The 20299-nt window shown below is 38.1% G+C and overlaps 1 protein-coding gene across 1 annotated transcript in view; it reads left to right on the top strand.

Moving 5' to 3' along the window:
- The first annotated feature begins 2422 nt into the window (after positions 1–2422).
- Positions 2423–20299, top strand: part of Pde11a (phosphodiesterase 11A) — a 209385-nt gene continuing 191508 nt past the window's right edge. The window contains exons 1-2 of the mRNA XM_013028053.1: positions 2423–2512; positions 7077–7217. Coding sequence (XP_012883507.1) covers positions 2426–2512; positions 7077–7217 — 228 coding nt within the window. The 5' untranslated portion in view covers positions 2423–2425. The remainder of the gene's footprint in view (positions 2513–7076; positions 7218–20299) is intronic.

Here is a 20299-nt window from a genome sequence, read left to right as displayed (position 1 = left end):
GATATGAGACTCCTTTGTGTCAAAGGACAATTTATTATAACAATAGCAATAGCCAATGTGTTAGCATTCGTGTTAGTTCCTGATAACTATATACAGAGTGAATTGCATTATAAGAGAGGTTCTTAAAAGGCAAAGAGCTTGAGTGTTTCACAGTGAACCATATGCCTACTTGGTCTCTGCCTAAAAGGAGGTATCATCTTTATATTAGTAACTGTTCTACTTTGTGATGTGGAAGGAGACATCTCTACCTTCTAAGTTATTCACTCAAAGTAGAGCCAGCCTTTATGCGAGATACGCAGAAATATGAAATATCCACACACAATTATCTCCCAACTTTGGATGCGTTCTTCAAAAGTCTCAATTTTCTCATTAAAATGGGATTGTTGGTATACTGTATGTAGTTGCAAGGATCAAATGGATAGAGTACTTATTAAATGCAAAATATCATGCTTTGATACCAGGAATCATACCTGCTTCATTGGTGAAAGGGCTGTCAATGGGAATCACTGTTACAAATGATTATTATCTGTGTAAGATACAAGCATGTAATATCTAGCAAATAGAATATTTCAGCTTGCCAATTTCTCTATTAGGCTCATCAAATAATAGAACTAAAGAGTACTTTAAACCCGATGTTTTACAAGTAAGAAAAAAGGTTCGGAGAGATTAAGTGATTTGTTAAATTTCACACAGAAAAGCCACTAAAAGGACAAAAGTTTACTAATATAAAATTCAGGTTCTTTTAAATTATGCACAATGCCTGATAGAGCTCAATACTGGTGTTACAAATCAAGCAAAGTAAGGCTGTATGTGTTGGAAAATATTTCACATGTTCCTATGGTCACATTCTTTGTTCTACTTGCCTATTAGCATCCTTAGATATGGTCCCAGAAGGTAAAAACAAATAAAAGTCATCCTTCTGCAGAAGTAGAATAATAAAAATAAAGATAAAAAATAAAATAAGGCTGGGTGCTGGTGGCTCACACTTGTACTCAGGAAGCTGAAATCTGAGGATTCAGGTTCAAAGCCACCCTGGGCAGGAAAGTCTGTGAGACTTTTTAAAATGTGTTTTTTATTGTAAAAATACTGTACAGAGGGGTTACAGTTACATGAGCAAGGTAATGAGTACATTTCCTATCAAGCATTGTTGCCTCCTCTTTTGTTTTTCCCCTACCAACCCTTCCCTCTCACCTCCAAAACTACACTCCCCCCCATACTTATAATGTACCATGTGATTTTTTTTGTTTCTTTGTATGTTCCTCCCCCATGGTATAACCCCTATTTTCACTGTATTTGATGTCGGTGCCCTACATCTTGTATATACACTTCTCAAATTTGGGGAGGGGAAGGGAAAAAATAAAATGCTTAAATAGGGATACAGGTTGACCCATTGTAACAATGAGATGTACAAGACACTGTGTAGACAAATGAACTTTACGATGTGAGACTCTTATCTACAATAAACTACTCAAAAAAAAGCCGAAAGTGGTGCTGTGGCTCAAGTGGTAGAGGGTTAGCCTTGAGAGAAAGAAGCTCAGGGACAGTGCCCAGGCCCTGAAACCCCAGGACTGGCAAAAAAAATAAAAAGATAGCAGTAACTCATATTTCTCTTCTTTATCTGCATCATAACCACTGTCTCCATGCAAGAAAGAATCACAAAGAAAACTAGAAAACTGTAAGGATCGTGTTTTCTGTGTGTGTAGGTAATGTTAAAAGTGGTCTCATCCTAGATAACTGCAGGGAAATCCTGTATGTCAACAGCTTCATGCTGGCTTAATAGACAAACTTGCTATGGCATGTGCAAGAAGAATAAGGAAAGGGAGACCAGGTTAACAGAGGGAACATCTGGTTTCAGAAGACCACATGCAAAATTCTTGGGAAGATTTGTGGAAGTTGTACCAAAAAGGTCTTTAAGAATGAATTCATGTTTTTGTACTTCTTCTTAGTACAAGTTGCATTGTTTCTCTTCTTCAAGAGGTCTTTCTTAAATTTTCATTCTTTGGAGCTCCAAAATTCTTTCAGAAACCCTAAGCCAGAGGTGAGCATAAAGAAAATGATGGAGAATGCAGTCTATCCATTGTATAGTTACTCAATTGCCTCATTTTCTGCTCCAGGTAATTCTGTACTAGCTGTGTTCCACACCACATGACCAAGTAGAGATGTGGCTCAAGTAGTAGAGGGCTAGCCATGAGCTAAGGGGCAGAGCCCAGTCAATGAGTTCAAGCCCCAGTACTGGTGTGTATGCTCACACACACACACACACACACACACACACACACACACACACATTACTAGTATGAACAATTTTATGCTCATTCCTTTGGGCTGAAAAAGTATTCCAATCAAGCCTCTGCTTTTAGAAAAAAATGACTTTAGTTCAGAAATAGCTGTTTTAATGTTCTTAATGCTCTCTTTGCCTCAGGTGATGCAGATGTATCTTCCTTTTTGTGGAATTGCCATATCCAATGCCCAGCTCTTTGCTGCCTCAAGGAAAGAATACGAAAGAAGCAGGGTGAGTAGGAGGAAACACTGCTGACAAATGCTTTCTGGTTTCTGTGAGTCATTATCTCTTTTACAAACAGTAGATGATCTTTGTATAATCCAGCACTCTTCCTCATTTGTAAACTTCTGCCAAGCTATGGAGGAAGAGTCCTTTGAAGCAGTATGCCAAAACAAAGTGAATTTAAGTCCTCTGCTGTTGTTTCTGGGGCACTGTACTGATTCCATTTTTAAAAAAGAAAAGAAAGAGGAAGAAATTAGTCTCACACTTATGCTACAAGGCAGCAGACAGAGCTTTGCTTGCATGTAGCTTTGAAACAGTAACACGATTAGCTGATGTTTTTACAATTTAGTTTCTTTAAGAAGAAAAGTATGCTACAAACATGATTTCACCTATCTCCAAGATTTTGTTTTTCAATTGAAAGGTTTTCTGGAAGAGTATCCCAAGATTCTTGGGACAAATTACTTATTAAATTATTCTGATGGTCCTGAGGCTTAACCTCAGAGCCTGAACATTGTCCCTGAGTTTCTTTGTGTTCAAGGTTAATGATCTAACACTTGAGCTATAGCATCACTTCTGGCCTTCTCTGAATAGTTTATTAGATATAGGAGTCTCACAGACTTGCCTGCCTGGGCTGGCTTTGAGCTACAATCCTAAAATATCAACCTCCTAAGTAGCTAGGATTGCAGGCATGAGCCACCAGTGTCTGGCTACTTGGGACAACTTTGCTTGACTACTTTATGGAATTAATAAAGAAAAATACTCACAAGAAGTGATTTCATATGCTTTCAAGAGTTATAGGACTAAATAGAAAACGAACAACCCAAAGACATTTAATGCTCATAAAATGCTAAAATATCAAACAATGATTCCATTATATTAGAATTCTCCCACTTTTTTCTGCTGGTCCTAAGGATTGCACTCAGGGCCTTGGCCCTGTCCCTGAGCCATAGTGCCATCTCTGGCTTTTTTGGTGGTTAATTGGAGATAAGAGTCTAACAGACTTCCCTGCCTGGGCTGGTTTTAAATTGCCATCCTCAGATCTTAGCCAGAGTAGCTAGCATTACAGCACCCAGCCATTCCTTTCACAATTAAATACATGAAGAGTACTGTCACAACTTAGACATGTATTTTAAAATGTGCTTTTAAGAAGTTTGAATCTCTTAGTTAATCTCTTAGTTAAATTGCTGGCTCACGAGTTTCACTTGCCAAGCATTATACTAAGGGACTCTCCCACCCTCACCCCTCAACTGAGTCTCATTGACCTTACAGCCATTCTCATTGCGGCACTGTCTACTTTCTGTGATCTGGAGCTTCTTTTCATTGTTAGCTCCCTGTTTACCAATCTCTTCCTTTCACTTGACACTCTGGCAATCTGGTTGACTTCCAGGAAGACAATCTGCTTATTTCATAGTAGCCTGCCTTTCATCACATTTCTCCTCTGTCTCCAATGTCTCCTATCCCTGTTTCCCCTTCCACTACTTTGTGTGTCCTTCAGAACCCAGCTCAGCCTTCCAGTAGCTCTCCCCATTTTCTGCTAATTGTTCCTTGTACACAATGTCAGTGTTCTGTTGTAGATACCCATCATTGTGCCTTATAATATTTGCTGATGATCCTCCTCTCCAACTATATGATGAACTCCTTAAAGAAGCTTTGTGTTTTATTAGTCTTTGCATTCTTGTGTTTGACATACTTCATTTATTCACTCAACAATGTGTATTGTGTGCCATTTGAAGTCTCTGTTCTCCTGGAACTTATTATCTAGTGGACAAAACACAGGTTCAGATAGTGATCGACACTATAAGGAAAAATAAAGTGAGTTAAAGGGATATAGATGAGTGTGGTGGGGCAAATTTTGTATTAAAAGATTATTGTGAAAGTGTCATAAGGAGATGGTATATGAGAAGATTCCTAAAGGAAATGGAAAAGAAGAGCCACAGGGAGATCTGGAAAGAGCATTTCAGGACCTATCAGGTGCAAAGACCTGCATCAGTATATATAAGATGGCAGAGAAAATAGTAGAGCAGGACAGGAGAAAAAGGACAAAGATATGACTTTCATTAGGTCTCTGATGCTAAAAAGGTCTATGGACACGTCAAAAGCTCTGTCTTTATTCTGGGTGTGATGAAAAATCTATTACAAGATTTTTTATCTGAGTCCAATTTACTTTTAAAGAACAACACTCTATCTTCTGGTTGGCGAAGATGACAGACGATTAGAGGCAGGAAAAGGAGTTAGAAGCTGTATTAAAGTAAAGTTAGAAGTGTAATCTACAGGGCTTCCTAATGTGGGGAATGACAACAAAAAGGTTTCCAGCTTGTTAATTTGGCAAGTAAACAACTGAATACAGGTGCTTAAGTTTGGGGTAGGGAGTATAACGTTAGGACTGAAGATTAAGGTTCAATATAGAAGGTATTTAACACCAAAGCATTTTCAGGGTTAATCTAGGAAAGGATGTATAAGAGAAAGAAAGGGGGTAAAATCCAAGATAATGCCAGGAGCAAAGGAAGGTTACTAGAAGAGGAGGGGGAAAGTGCAGACATTTGTTTCTTGGAAGGCAAGCAACATTAAGAAGTATTCAACTGTATGAAATAGTCCAGTGACTGTTTAACTGCGTATCTCTAGATCTTCTCCTCCCTTCATCCTATTCTAGAACTAGTCTGCATTGTGATTTGTAAAACTTTCATCATTTGCTGATAAAGCAGCAATTTTTAATTAGAAGCAATAATATTACTATAATACGATTTGTCAGTGCAAGACTCTAGGCACATTAGTTTTTCCTATGAGAGAAATGTTCCTGTATCTAGGTCCCAGAGGCTCTCCATATAGTTACAACAAATTGAAAAGTTAAATAATTGTTCAGTTAATATGATCCATCTGAAGTAATAATCTGGATGGTTAAGGAAATAATACTTCCCCCTTAATAGCAGGGAATTTGCTTGTAATTATTCAGGCAGTTGTCTTGTTTTTAATGTTGTATTTGAACATGAAATTGTTGTACATTGACTTCTAATAGGGATTTGCTGTGCAAGTGAGGCTTCGTTTAGGGCTGCTTTTACCTCCTGATGTTTCTCTTTGCTTTTGGCCACATAAAAAATATGGCCCTGTGCCACAGCCACAGTCTTTCTTCAGAAGGAAAGCTACCTAAGAACTTTGTTTCTCTTTCATTGGCTCAATAAAGTAGATTCATTTTATGGATCCCTTAACTCATTCAAATGCTTTTCTATCTGAATAGACACAGATAAGAAATGTTCGCATGTTTCAAATGGTTTCAGCATAAATCAAATTCATTACTAAAATTGAAAATTAGTTATGCCCTTGGGATGATCAACACTATACTGAATAGATGTGAACCTGAAAATTCATGAATTCCTTTCATGAGAGGTCAGGCAGGAGACCACACAACTTATTTAATTCTATTGAATGAAAACTCCCTGCAGCCAATTCACTAGCCACATAATTCTCTGATTGCTTTGATAGAAGCATAATTTCTACCACCTTTACCTAGCCCATTATTTTGCAGGCTCTGAAAACACCCATGTCATTAAAAATTCCAAACAAATAAATTTCAAAGCATAAATCACAAACTCACTTAGCCAGAAAAAGTGACTGGTTATTACAATTTAATTTTAAGTAAATACATAGTGTTGAAGTTGTAATTTTTTCCTTTAATTTGTGTGCTTTATTTTTTTTTATTGTGAGAATACCATACAGAGGAGTTACAATTACATGGGCAAGATAATGAGTACATTTCTTATCAAGCATTGTTGCCTCCTTTATAACCTGCCATTTTAACAGAAAATCTAATGATATTTGTGTTGCAGAGATATATAGTACTATCTAAATGTTCTCCTTGGCAGTTGGGAATCAGGCAGTGTTTTCTCTTCTTCTGCAGAGAAATTGCTGTGGGGGATATATACATACATACATTCATACATATTCTGAACCTTAATTAACATTAAAATTCTATAATTCTTACACAATTCTGTGAGATGCTAGTAAAAACATGTTAGCATTAGTGAAAATAAGTTTCAGGTTCAACCATGAAGTTATTTATTTCTGATAGAGATTTAGTTTTCTAAAATATATGTTCTTTGGAGAGAACTAAGTAGATTGTTACCTATTCACATTGCAAAACCACAGTAGTGGGTGGGGAAAACTCCTAGCTAATGACTCCATGATTCCCATTATGTGGATAATTCTCATTCTCCAGTTGTATTTTTAACTTTAAGAATGTGGGAGGGAAGGACTGGGAGAGGATGAGGGAAGGGAAGATACTGTATGAAAGAAATGTACTCATTACTCAAGTCATGTAATTATAATCCCTCTGTACATCGCCTTTGTAATTAAAGTAAATAATAATTTTATTAAAAAGAATAACTGGCCGAAACAAAAAAGGAGTGTGTTATAAAATGTAATGATGGAACTGTGCTAAGTAGCACAAATGTTTTAAAACTTAATCACACAAAAAAATGATATATTAGAGCAAAGAGTATATGGAGACTTTGAAAGACAAAAAAATGTCAATACTTTTCAGTCTTGTATCCACCTAAATGCACCATCTACTCTTTCTCAGGCTTTGCTAGAGGTGGTTAATGACCTCTTTGAAGAACAGACTGACCTGGAGAAAATTGTCAAGAAAATAATGCATCGAGCACAAACTTTGTTGAAATGTGAACGCTGTTCTGTTTTACTCCTAGAGGACATTGAATCACCAGTAAGTTATCTTTTATTTGTTATATAGAGTCAAAGTCTGAGAATGGAATATGGCTGAGTTTATCTATAATTAAACTTGTGAAATCATGAGAGGAACACCTCTCCTCATGACTCTTCTAACCAGAAGATGACGTAATACGTTAAGAGTTTATTTTCTTTAGATGCATTTCCATTCTTGTTTTAGCACCACCTTGGAGCTGGAGGCTCTTTAAGTTGATGGAGACTTTAGGGACCCATGCTACGTATGTATAGATAAAGGCACTAAAGGGTGCTGGTTGCTCATTTACAAGGCTCAATTAGAAGAGAAATTGACGTGCCAATATCCCACTTTGTTTATCCAGCAAGGGTCAGGCACACAGTATTCCAACGAAATAAATGACGGGAGGCTCTTAGCAATCAGAGCCAGTCAGATTGTACCTGTGCTGGGTGGCATCAGCCCTAGCTGGATCTTCTGGTAACAGGTTTGATGTGCTGGACTTCCAGACTCTTTCATTGCCTTTTTTAGACCTGCAGATCATGGTCCAGAGCAGCCTCAGGGAAGGAGTACCTTCTTCCTCACCACAAGGCTCCTGCTACTCCAAAGAGAAGTTTCATGGAGCTCAGAGCCTCTGGCCTGATACATCTGGCAGATTTATGGCCAGTATTTAGGTTCCATTCAACCTGTTGTTAGCTCTTTGGGAGAAATCTGTTGGACAAAAGGAATGCACAACAATATTGAAATAATATTTATCATCAGTCTCAGTTCTTGAACGTTAAGTGTCTAAACCTTCTATAGCAATTTAACGTATTTGTTGACAACTCCCTCCAAAGGTCAGGAGTTGTGTAACAATTAAAAGCTGTTTTAACACTGAAGAGAATTTTATTTTACTGTACTTTACTTAGAAAGGATTATTTCCTTTGCCTTTATGTTAGTTTTCCTCAAAGAATAATAACCCTGAAGATAAATTTTAAGAAATATTGCAAAATTACATTGAGTTTATATAGACATATGTAATTCAATACAATAAACTATATTTATCTATACAAGCTCAATGTTGTAATATGTCTATGTATGTTTCAAATGTTTGTCAAAGCTTGTTTTAGCAACGCTTGAGGTTATTTGTATTTCAATCAGTTTGAATTATATGAACAATTGCCTTACATGTGTTCTGTGAATGAATAGAATTTACTGATTCTTGGGAGAAAGTGTACACATGTGTGGGTACACACATACACGTGCACGTGCACACACACACCAATAACATGTAAGTGGAGAGTACTTCAAGTACTTTTTAAGAAGTCTTGAGTTACTTTAATTCTCATATTATGAAGTAGGTATTATTATCACCTGGATTTTACACATGAGTTGAGTTAGTTCTCAGAGTCACCACTTACTGCCAAATGGAGAGGGTGGAGTGCTGATCTGTACCTGGCAGGCTTCGCAAAAGACAACTGTTGGAACTTGGGCTGTCCAAATTCACTGAGTCAACCCCAAATCCCCGTAAGAGCAAGAAACTCAGAAGGCCAGGATATGGACAAAGCTATGTTTATTGCTAGTACACAAACATGAATGTAATTGAAACCAGCTCAGGGTGGTAATTCTTGCTGACCTTCCCACCTGTACTTGTTTGTAATAGTGTGGTTCAGCTGTCTGGCAAGCCAAACAAAAATGGACAGATGAGGAAAGCTGGAAGCCTGGTATAAAACAGAAAGAGAAGGGGCAGACCCACCCTGTAGAGAGGGTAGAGGGCACAGACGGCAAGGTCGCTGACAAATTACTGAGTTCAAAGAGCTATTTTATAATTATTGGTGCTGAATGCTCAATGACTGCATAGACAAGGATGGAGCAGAAACACTGATCCACTCCTCATCATTTCTTCTCTCTGTCACCTTCCTCCCTCAAAGAAAGGATGACTCCCCCAATCCAAAAGAAAAGAAAAGCCAGAAAATAAGTTGAGCTTATTCTGCTTGGTATTGCTTTAGAAGCTGTGAAGATTTTTATTTTTTGCCAAATCTGCTGTCTGGGAAGTTGGTGGAAGAGTTTGGCTAGGAATATGTTTATGTGGTATCACCAAACAGAAAATTATCCAAGTCATGCTTTCTTTTAGCTTATTTCTCCAGAGCTTCCTCAAGTCTTTGGTGGTAGGTGCTGCTATTCTTTGCATCACCAGTTGTCAGGTAGGAGTAGGAGTTATTGTAGGGTGACAAGACACAGTCACCCAAGGACCAGGAAAGTACCCAGGCTGAACATAAAACCAGACACCCAACTATGGTAGCAAATTGAAAATTGTGTAGAGACAAAGTACTTTGGCTAGACTGTCTTCCTTCCTCATCTCAGAATATTAAATAGACAAATTGATACTAAAAGCCTTTGTTATCTAGACTTAATGAAGGCTGTGATTGATTGGCAGAGAGGAAACCCAAGTAACATCTGGAAACACAATTTGATTTGATCCGATGAACCAAGAGCAAACCTAAATTGATTTTTTTGTCCATTATGGGGCTTGAACTCTGGGCCTGAGTGCTGCCCCTGAGCTCTTCAGTTCAAAGTAAGTACTCTAACACTTGAGCCACAAGGCCATTTCCAGTTGCCTGGTGGTTAACTGGAGATAAGAGTCTCACAGACTTTCCTGCCCAGGCTGGCTTTGAACTGTGATCCTCAGATCTCAGCCTCTTGAGTAGCTAGGATTATAGGTGTGAGCCACTGGCACCTGGCTCTAAATGGATTTTTATCCTTTCAAAAATGAGAATTACAACAAGTCCAAAAAATAGTTGAAGTTCCCACATGGGCTTTTAAACTATAAAGCAGTGTTATTAAAAAAAAAAAAGTAACAAGATTCCTATTTGCAAGAGCCAAAATTTCCTAAAGGCTTGAAAAGAATCAAAGCCAAAAGTTATGAACAAAGCAAGACACGGGAAAGAAAATAGATAAAGCCCTAGGCTGTCCTGAACCTGTATTGCTCAGACTAAAGGGGGTAAAATATTACCTGATGTTGCTAGTCCTCTTCACATAGCTCCATAAAGCCTCCAGTCCTCACAGGGTGATATTATTCAAGACAGCCATGGTGGGGGAGGGTTGAAAGTTGCCCCCCACACACACACACATACCATGGTATGGCAGCAGAAAGATGGGCGGTAGCAACGTTGGGGAAGCCAAGGGGCAGCGAGTGCCTGCTAGTTTTTCTAAAGTCCCAGAGGAGTATTAGAAACAGTTTTCCTACTACCTGACAGCAGCTAATAGAGGTAGAGCTAAGACCTGAAGAAGCCTTCTTGACCTGTAGAGCTGCAACCTAGACCAGGATGTACTGTGTTACTATCTTACCCTTAGCAGGGGCCATCCTGGGTAGTGGGGATCTCAATTGAGCATGTTCCTCTCCATAACTCTCAGGATATTGCAGGTCATCCCGGTAAAAGTCTCAATATTCAATGGCTATTAAAAAGTCTCAATATTCAATGACTATTAAATTTGAAATGACTGAAAAACCTGAAGCAGCTGATTCAAACTATGGTTTTCTCTTTTGTCTTCTGTCAAGATGAGAGTTGTGTTACAGAAAAATGATGGATTATATTTTCTACAATCTTAACTGAAAGCTTTAAGATTTACAACATACGTATTATAGTCTCTCATTAGTAATCTTGTATTTGATAAAAAATACATTGGCAATAAAATGGATGGGGAAATGATGGATTATTCTATAGGTATTCTATACCTATTATACCTATTATAATTTTGTAAAAGGAAAATTTTTAACAGAAATGTAAAACAAATACAAGTCAAAGATTGTTTTTAACTGCACTTATGAGGGAATCAGTATGATATTAAAACCAGTCTTAGGAGACTTGAAAGATCAGATACTTGAGGTGGACATGGTAGTACATGCCTGTAATCTCAGCTACTCAGGATGCAGAGCTGGAGGTAGGATAATCAAGGGTTTAAAGTTAGCCTGTTAAAGTTAGCAACTCCTTATCTCAAAAACAAAATATAAGCAAAAGGGCTGGGAGCATGGCTAACGTGGTAGAATGACTCTCAGTACTGGAAAAAAGTCAACTATTTCTAGGCAATGTTATAATAAGATTTTGAGGTTATAAACAAAGCTAGTTAGAGACAAAACTAGGCTATAAACTGCACTCTTTGAGGCTATCTTTTTCTTTTTTAACTGTATTTTTTTTTGGTCTTTTTTGGTACTGGGGATCAAACCCAGGACGTTGCACTTGCTAGGCAAGCGCTTTGCCACTGAGCTACATCCCAGCCCGAAGCTATCTTTTTCATTAGAGAAAATTTACTTACATTTCTAAAGAAATGTAAAGAAAGTTACAGATTAATATGTTTCTTTACTAAATCTGGAGTGCTTTATCAATAATGCCCATTGAGTGGAACTAAGTACAGTTCTAAGGAGAAATTATTTTTAATAATTAATATCACTTTATTGTTATTGTAAAGATGATATACACAGGAGTTGTAGTTACAAAAGTCAGGTAATGAGTACATTTCTTTTTGAACAGTGTCACTCCCTCCCTCGTTTTCTCTGTTTTTCTCCTGACCCACCTCCCCTACAAGTTGTAAAGTTCATTTTCATCAGTGTATAGGGAGTGTCACTGTTGTCTTTGCTCACCCTTTGTCCCATCACATGAGAAAATTATTTCCTGCAGAATTCCAAGGAATAAATACTTTAGACTGTCAAGCTCATACAGTCTCTGCTGCAACCACCCAACTCTGCCAATGTAGCATAAAGACATAGATGAAGAATGAGCATGACTACATTCCAATAAAACAATTTCTAAAAATAGGCAATGGGCTAGATTTGGCTTGCAGGAAGTACTTTACACATCCCAGACATAGATAATCACCAATCTGCACATTTAAAAATGCACACACAGCAAAGAGCCACCAGCCTGGGACTTCTGAAAAAACACCCCAACACTAAAGGAGGAATGGACTATGAAAACAAAATGAGATGCAGTGTATGCACCAAAAATGATAACAATTTTCCATGAGATGAAATGAAAGAATGTGATTTCTTGGGAAAAGTGTTCATAAGAACTCAACAAATAAGTAACATGCAGTTAAAGCAAAACAAAACAAAAAAAGCCCAGAAAACTTAGTTGGTAGAATTGGAAAGAAGCAGAAGAAAATAGGCAACCATACAGAAATTGATATTACACTCTGATAAAAGAATGAAAGGAAAGAAAAGATACTTCTAAATGCTCTCTGGGGCATGAAAAATACAATTGAAAATGAAATGGAAAATAATACATTATGAAAAGATAAAAAAGAGAATGACAAGAATGGAGTCAGGATAAAAGAAGTTCAAAATAAGGATAATTGGTATCTCTGAAAAGAACATGACAAATGGAATAGGAAAAAAGCATTCACAACTATAATACTGGAACATTTTATTGAAATAAAGTCAGAGTTGAATTTACAGTCTGAAAGAACACACCATTTCAGGAAAAGTTGATACTGCTTAGCACTGAATTACTTTCGGTGTTAATGGATTTCAAAGATATAGAAAAAGTTCTATGGACATCTAGGCAGAAAAATCAAGCTACCAAAAGAAATCAAGCTACCGCTGTAGAAAATTTACCCTGATATTAGACTTTTCAGTTTAATATCACTTCTTGGCATTCTCTATTGCTAGAAGAAGACAATGGAGCAATATCCACAAATTCTTTAGGAAGGAAGCATATGAGTCTACAACTAAGATTCCAGCCAAATTCATAGTTCAGTTAGTTTTTCTTTTGTGAGTTGTAGGGCTTGAACTCAGGGCCTGGACGCTGTCCCTGAGCATTTTCACTCAAGGTTTGTGCCTACCACTTTAAGCTACAGTGCCACTTCTGGTTTTCTGGTAGTTAATTGGAGATAAGAGTTAATTGGAGATAAGCCTGGGATGGCTTTGAGTTGCCATCCTCAGATCTCAGCCTCCTGAGTAGCTAGGTTTATAGGCATGAGCCACAGGTACCTGGCTCATATTTCACTTTTAAGCTACAGATATTTTCAGATATTCAAGGAAGAAAGAATACAAAAAATATAGGTCCAAGAAGCTCATCCTGGAAAATAATAGGAGCATGAAATCTAGCCATGCAAATAATGAGTGAAGTCAGAGGAAGTAAAGCTGGTATTGAGAATTTAATATATTTTACAAAGTGTGGAATAAAACAAAAATTAAACCAAAACAAAACAAAAAAACCAATAGTGGGTGTGTGCCTTGATATAATAAAGCATAACAATGGTACTGATTTCCCAGCGCCCCAGGGCAACAGGTGGGTGAGTGTCTGCACACACAAAGGGTTACTTCCACAGTGGAGCACTGTACTTGGAGCACATGCCCCTTTTGCATTGAAATGTATCAAGCCTGGTGTTTGGAGAAAGATGTCACATCACCTCTCAAGTCTGCCACTGCAAATCAAATACAATCCTGAGAAGTGTTCTGAGTAAAGACAGGACAGAGCCTTGCAGTGCAGCACATAAAGACTGTGTTCATGGGCCCATGCCCATTGCTGCTCTCAACAGGTATCTGGTTTTATAGATTATTTTAGGTTTTTGCTTGTTTTTTGTTTGATTTTTGTCAGTCATGGGGCCTAATCTCTGGGTCTAGGCACTGTCCCCCCAGCTCTTCAGCTCAAAGCTAGGGCTCTACCTCTTGAACCACAGCACCACTTCCAGCTTTTTCTGTTTGAGCAGTGCTGAGGAATCCAACCTAGGGCCTCATGCTTGCGAGGCAAGCATTCTACCACTGAGCCACCTTCCCATCCCAGATTATTTTATAGTGTCAAGTTTATCCACCTTCGTTTTTTGATTTGTGCTCTCAAATTTTTGTTACAAATAATAATCTTCATTTTAATGGCATTCATATATCCAAATATAAATCTATTGCTTATGATCTTTTAATACCCATCTGTAATTTATTGTTGTATATAGAGTAAATCTGTACCTGTATCTATATCAATTGCTTCTATAAAACCAATAGTCTTGGAAATATTTTCCATTATAATGTTATGCTATATTTTTTTGTGTGCCCCTGATCCTGGGGCTTAAACCAAGGGCCTACACACTGTCCCTGAGCTTTTTTTGCTCAAGGCCAGTGCTCTATCACTTGAGCCACAGCTCTACTTCCAGATTTTTGGTGGTTATTGGAGATAAAATTCTCATGGACTTTCTTGCCTGGCTGGCTTTGAACTGCAATCCTTAGCTCTCAGCCTTCTGAGTAGCTAGGAATACAGGTGTGAGCCACCTGCACCTGGCTCTTCATGCTATTTTCATATTATGTCAAGTGCCCTCATGGGCACTAAGAATGTTTCTGAGCTGACTGTTTAACATCTGAGAGGGAATGTCTTCAATATTGTTCACCTTTAAAATGGTCAGGGAACTGTCCCAGGAGAGGAAAGAGAAATTTCTTTTTCATACTTTCCCTTCCTTATGGAGAAAGTTTATCTTGAAAGAGGGCTTTCCTTGCTTGTTTTTTAATGACTTGCTGGTCAAGAAAAAGATGTTATCAGATCATTTACACTCTTAACACTTTTTTTTATCATTTTCTGATACAGTGTATTCAAATCATTAGCAAAACTGACATTTATCAATATCTCTTAGTTCAATTCTGTAGATTGATGATTTAGTTGTCAGTTATTTTTTCTTAAGGGAGAGTGTTTCTATTTGTGTGTTACCATGTCTTGTTTGCTTGCTTTCTCTTTCCTTCATTCTTTCATTTTTCTTCCTGTCTTTGTCCCTCCTTCCTTCATTTCCTTTCCCTCCATCTCTCTATCTCTTCCCTCCTTATCTCTCTCTCTGTCTCTTTCCTGAGTAGTGGCTTGCACAGCTCCTTGGTTTCTGATTAAGAACCCGAACTTATTTTTTAAACATTGGCAGCTGCAGTATGGTAATATTACACCAAGTCAGATGCTGTGAAGGTCGGATGCCTGTCTCAACGGAAAACTAAGAGTTCCCATACCAGGAGAAGCTGACATTCCAGTATCACTGTGACCTGCCACTAGACCTTGAGTACAGAGGCTTATGTCTTTAGGTTTAGAGATTTTTTTTTTAATTTTTAATGTAAAGATGCTTACAGAGAGGTTACAGTTACATAGTAAGGTAATGAGTACATTGCTTGTCAAACATTATTACTCCCTCCTTTGTTTTTTTCCTACTTAGAGATGCTTTTAAAATCTCCTTCTGCCTTCCTTCTCTTTTCTCTTCCTATTAACCTCTGTATGTCTTTCTGATTTTTTCTTCTTCTTCAATACTCATAAACTTTGCCCTATCTTTGGAGGAGATCATATATGGGAAGGCAGAAGCTTCATGCACTATCTCCATTGGCATTTCATAGACTATAATCTGTGGAAAAAAGCAGGATCATTTCAGGAAAAAGATGCTTGTTCCTCCAAAAGAAAATTGTGGTCCTTTCTATTTTATTCCATTCCTTTTATTTATTTGATGACTCTAATACATTTTTGCATTTAAATATATATCCTTTATTGTTTTTGTTTTCAATTTTATTTCATTGTAAAGATGCTGTACAGAGGGGTTACAGTTCAATGAGTAAGGCAAGGAGTGCATTTCCTGTCAAGCATTGTTACCTCCCTCCCTTGTTGTTCTCCCACTATCCCTTCCCCCTCCCATATCCCTCACTCATCCCCCCCCTGAAATTGTAGAGTTCATTTCTAATTGTGGGCATGATTGTTGCAATGGGTTATCCTCTATCCTTGTTTCAGCATCTACTATATTTAAAAAATGATTTATTTCAAGTTGATACTTCATGGATTCTTTATATTTGAAGGAAAAGGTAAAAGAAAGAAAAAAAATTTTAATCTAGCTCATTCCTTGGAGCTTGTACTCTTGATATTTAGGCATTCAGGTGTAAACTGCTCAGTTTATTGTGTAAATGGCAAAAGTAGACGTGAGGATGCCTTTCTAGGCTTTTCTCCTGCCAAATTAATATTTCACTTTTTCACATCAATTGACTGATTTTAAGTGAATTTATCAATAACATTTTCTAATAGACTGAAAATAGAAACCACAAAAACCCCTTAGTTGGGTGCTGCTGTGAACAGCAGGGAAAATTTAGTGCTTGGAACTGAATATCCCCTGCTTAATGCTATTCTGTTCGATGAACCTGTCTAAGCAATTCTTATCACTCCTCGTAGACTCTTTCCAGCTCATGCATTTACTATTGTCTCTATTTCTATAGAGCTTAGGCAAAGAAAGCAAATGTAGACATTTCAGTCTTAGGTCCTCAGGCACTTAGGGCACTAGTGTTTCCAAGTGCTCACGTCATGCATCATCGCCATGGCTGACAGCTGTTTCCTGTCCAGCACTCTATGAAGCATTTCCCAGCTAAGCTTATAATAGAAAGCAAGTCACCAGAGCTCTTTTTCTTAATGAAGAACAGCTAGCTATGCATGCTGGTTTTCTAATGTGTTCCCTATCTTTAGTTGGCCTTTATGTAAATATACATACAATTAAGCCACTGGCTGGATAATCTTCCTAAATTCTTATATTAAGAGGAAGAAATAGAGTGTCATTTGTTCTGAATCAGACTACAATTCAGTCTCCTCCTTCCAAAGTGGATTCTAAATGGTGCTTCAAGTTTTCCTTTCATGTCATTTTCTTTCCATTTGCCTACCTTTCTTTAATTTTCCTTCTCCTTATAAGAAAACCAGCTTAAATTCTGTTTTTTGCTCCAAGTGTTGTTCTAAGAGTGAAAAATAGATGTCTTTAAAAACATCTTATAATTATCCCAATAAGCATTGTTACATGCACGCACACGTTGCCACCCTTAATTTATCATGTATTCATATAGTGGCTTGCTTGATTACAAGGTATCGGTACAGAGCAATCTTATCTCATGTCATTAATACATTTCCCTCTCTTTCTCTCTGTTAGGGTCTCACTATGTTGTCCCATCTCAACCTCACTTCTTGCCTCTGCCTCCCAAGTACTGGAATGTTAGACATGCATGAGTATACCCAGATCTATCAATATCCAACTTACAGACAGTAAACGTTATACTATCTATTACCCAAAGTCCATCACTTGAACTCCCAGGTTAACTTGTGCTTTTCTTTTCTGGTCCTCAGCCTTGTTCCGTCACTTTTTCCATCTTTCCTGCCTCCCTGTGGTACATGTGCTCACCTCTCTATCATTGCACGCGTGGTCACTGAAAAAGACAAAAGGACTAAGCAGTGAAGGGGGCAATTATGTCCAGCCTATTGTGATAGGGAGAACGAAAAGATGAGGAACATCTTAAAGAAAAGAAACCATGCTTGGAGTCTTACAGAAGCATATGCACAAGGCAATTATATGCATTGTTCACAGGAACAGGAGGATGGAGACGAGTCTTACTGTGAAACATGCTTTAGTAAGAATATCTTTTGAACACAGCCTACTCTAGAACATTGGCAGAGAGATTTCTCTGTCATTGCTATTTTGGGGGTGCACAGGGCTTGAGTAAAGTTCAAAATTGCCAACACTATTTACTATTCTATTAAACATTGCCCCATGTTCTTTTTTTCTCTTCTGTCCTGTCCTGTCCCCCCCCTCTCTCTTTGTGATATGGTAGTCTTGCTAAGTAGCTTAGGTTGGCCTTGAACTCATGATCTCCCTATCACTAACTCTTCAGGGCTGGAATTACAAGTGTGAGCCACCATGCCCAACTCTTGAAGGTTGATCTCTACATGACATATTACTTGAGTGCTCTTGTCCTTTGGCTTCCAGTTGAGTTCTACAAACAAGAATGATCAGTAGAAGATTTAAGAGATAGGGGGCGTATCCATTTCCTCTCATTATTTTTTTGCCAGTTCTAGAGTTGGCTAGAATTTTCTTTTCTTTTTTTTTTTTTTTGGGTCCGGTCATGGGGCCTGAACTCTGGGCCTGGGCGCTGTCCCTTAGCTCTTCAGCTCAAGGCTAGCGCTCTACCACTTGAGCCACAGTGCCACCTCCGGCTTTTTTTTTCTTTTTGCTTATGTGATGCTGAGGAATCGAACCCAGGGCCTCTGGCATGCAAGGCATGCGCTCTACCACTGAGCCACCTTCCCAGCCCCTTGGCTAGAATTTTCTAAGGCCACTTTCCACAATTTCAGCTCCTCCAGAATGTAGATAATACTATTTCCTTCTCTTCTCCCTCTTCACTCTATGAAGAGTGAGCCTAGCCGTGTTAACTACTGGGTACTTAACCAGAGACCTATTGACCCACAATTGTTTTTATATGACTCACACTCCTATAACTCATCCCTTTATTAAATGATATTCAATTAAACTACTTTGAGTGTTTTCTCCATTTTTTGCCAGACCTGATTTAGACCCACAGCCTGGAAAGTTCTTCAGTGTTCATCCTTTAGGACACAGTTCACCCACACATCCTCCCTGTATGCTGGCAGCTGTTTGGACATATGTCATGGTGAAACTATACATTTATGAACTCGTTCCTCATGCTTAGAGCTCCTGAAGGATAGGCATTTTATATCCCTTGGTATTTCCAGGGTCTATAACAGCCTAGGGGACTAAATACTTGATAAACATAGGGTCAGTGAGTAGATAATGTGATTGAACTTTTCACTGTCCTAAAGGAGAATTTTATCAGGGGAAATGGAGGTGGATGGTTATTGAATTCCTTCTTTTGCCCTTCTGACTAGTCTTCATTTTCCTCTTAGTGAAAATAAAGATTCAGAAAAGATCTTAAAAATTGATGTTTACCTAATAAATTTTCTTTTTGGTGGCAGGAATATGCACTTGAGCATAGTTTGATTGTATAAGTTGTTTTTAAAGGAAAAGAACAGAGAGAAACCAGGCTAACTAGCACTTGATAAATGTCCAAGTCAAAAAAGACTTCTAGTCCATGGAGCTTTTCCAATGAACCAGCAGGGGGTGTTTAGTTGACTTTTCTTGGCAAGTGTGGACAGAGCTTCCCACATGGTGCAATGCCCAGGGCCCATCAGCAGTGGGAGTGGCTTGGACATACTTGTTTAGTTTCACTGACTTAGAAACCACTGCTGGGATTTTCCTCATTAGAGTCTCAATTTCACTTAGTGGATATGAGTATGTGTATTTAGTTGTTTAATCCAAATTTACATATATGTAATAAAAACTGGATTTAGAAAGTAATATTTTGAAAATTAATGAAACTAAGAAGCATAGAATTGATTCAAGTCAAGAAGAAAACATGAAATTTATTTTCTTGGGTTTGTGTTTTTACTTGTTTCTTTTGGACTATAATTTTTGTCTTTGATTTTTTTTTCCTGGTCATGGGGCCTGAACTCTGGGCCTGGGCACTGTCCCTCAGCTCTTCAGCTCAAGGCTAGTGCTCTACCACTTGAACCACAGCACCACTTCCAGCTTTTTCTGCTTATGTGGTGATGAGGAATCGAACCCAGGGCCATGAGTGCATGCAAGGCAAGTGCTCTACCACTGAGCCACCTTCCCAGCCCCTGATGTTTTATTTTTGAGCCTAGACATTTAAACATAAATATTTTTGAATTTTATATATTATTATTATTTCTCTTTCCTTCCTTCCTTCCTTCCTTCCTGCCTGCCTGCCTTTCTTCTTCCCTTCTTCCCTCCATTTTCCCACCCTTCCTTCTCTTTCCTTCCTTCTGTCTTTTACTTTTTTCTTTTTTTTCCTCCCTCCCTCCCTTCTTCTATCACTGCTTCCTTTACTCTCTTCACTCTGTTCCTTTACCTTCCTTCCTCTCCCTTTCTCCTTCTTTCTTTCTTCTTTCCTTTATTATCAACTTCTTCTTCCTCTTCTTCTTCCTCTTCTTCTTCTTCTTCTTCTTTTCCTCCTCTGTCTCTCTGCCTCTGTCTCTGTCTGTCTCTGTCTCTCTGTCTCTCTCTGTCTCTGTCTCTGTCTGTCTGTCTGTCTCTGTCTCTCTCATTACATTGTCTCAGGTCACATTGTAGTCCAGGCTGGCCTTGAACTTACTATCTTCCTGCTTCAGCTTCTCCAGTGCTATGATTACAGATGTGCACCCTAGGCAGGACTAAATTCAATATATTTTCAATAAATTATTTTTAAAAATATAAGTTGTCTGATACTTTGAAGAGCAACCATAAGTCTGATAGGTTAAATTTCCTATTCAGAGAAACTTTTCTTTTGACAGTATTTGGGATTGTAC

Source organism: Dipodomys ordii, unplaced genomic scaffold, assembly GCF_000151885.1.
Source record: "Dipodomys ordii isolate 6190 unplaced genomic scaffold, Dord_2.0 Scaffold5, whole genome shotgun sequence".
NCBI lineage: Eukaryota > Metazoa > Chordata > Mammalia > Rodentia > Heteromyidae > Dipodomys > Dipodomys ordii.
Note: the sequence above shows the minus strand (reverse complement) of the source record. Positions and strands in the feature narration are given on the sequence as shown.